The sequence below is a fragment of the Chrysochloris asiatica genome, unplaced genomic scaffold (assembly GCF_000296735.1).
Source record: "Chrysochloris asiatica unplaced genomic scaffold, ChrAsi1.0 scaffold00157, whole genome shotgun sequence".
Lineage (NCBI taxonomy): Eukaryota > Metazoa > Chordata > Mammalia > Afrosoricida > Chrysochloridae > Chrysochloris > Chrysochloris asiatica.
In genome coordinates this window covers 7,957,589-7,958,587 of record NW_006408675.1, presented here as the reverse complement: position 1 = coordinate 7,958,587, position 999 = coordinate 7,957,589, and the positions used below count along the sequence as shown (strand labels likewise).

Sequence of the window (999 nt, the reverse complement as noted above, 5' to 3'; positions counted from 1 at the left end):
CTATGAATTGGAACCAACTTGAAGGCACTTAACAACAATAATCATATGTACTGGCTCTTAATTTGTTTTTTAAAGCTGGGGAAACTCTTTATTCTCCATCCTACTCTTCCTTTTCTCTGATATCTAAGCTCGTCTATTTCACTTAAAAGCACCTTAATCCTCCTAGCAGTTTAGGCTTAAGATCTACGAATCTTCAGCTGTTCCTTGTACTTCATCTTCTGCATTCAGTCATCAAATTCTAACAATTTACCCACTGTCATTGAGTCAAGTCCCACTGAAAATGTGAAAGAGGGACACTGAATAAGGATGACAGGAGAAGAATTGATGTATTTGAGTTACGGTGTTGGAGAAGAATATTAAAAGTACCATGGACTGCTAGAAGAACAAACAAATCTGTCTTGTAAGAAGTACAGCCAGAATGCTCTCGGGATGGCGAGAATTCATCTCTCAAACTTCAGACATATAATCAGGACGGACTAGTTCCTGAGACAGGATATCATGCTTGGTAAAGTGGAAGGTCAGCGAAAAGTAAGATGTTGCCCAAAAAGATGAGTTGGCACAGTGACAGCAGCAAAGGCTCAAGCTTAACGATTGTGATGATAGCATAAGGCTGGGCAGTGTCTCGTTCTGGTGTGCTTAAGGTCGCCAGGAGTCACAACAAACTCATCTGATACTAACAACAATGATTTCTTCAATCTGCTTCCATCTTTCTACCCCTTTAATTTAGGGTAGCATTCCTTCTCACACTCGGATTATTGTAACAAATTACTGCATCTCCCTGTTTCTGGTCTCTTGACTCTCTTACTCCCACTTCTGAATTAATCTTAAAATAATGATAGGATCTTAATTTTTAGAAAAACCTAAATTTCCCAGGTCTTCAAATTTGACTTCATCTATTGTTCTGGATTCTCTTTTCAGAGCTGTGGGTTAAGTTTTGGGTTTCTAACTGAAAGGTCATCAATTTGAACCCACCAGCTGCTCCATGGGATAATGACGAGG

At 39.3% G+C, this 999-nt stretch overlaps 1 protein-coding gene across 1 annotated transcript in view; it reads right to left on the bottom strand.

The window, feature by feature from the left end:
• Positions 1-718: 718 nt before the first annotated feature.
• The window catches only part of LOC102832413 (E3 ubiquitin-protein ligase TRIM23-like), a 68,496-nt gene continuing 68,215 nt past the window's right edge, over positions 719-999 (bottom strand). Inside the window, exon 11 of the mRNA XM_006870997.1 lies at positions 719-823. Coding sequence (XP_006871059.1) covers positions 719-823 — 105 coding nt within the window. The remainder of the gene's footprint in view (positions 824-999) is intronic.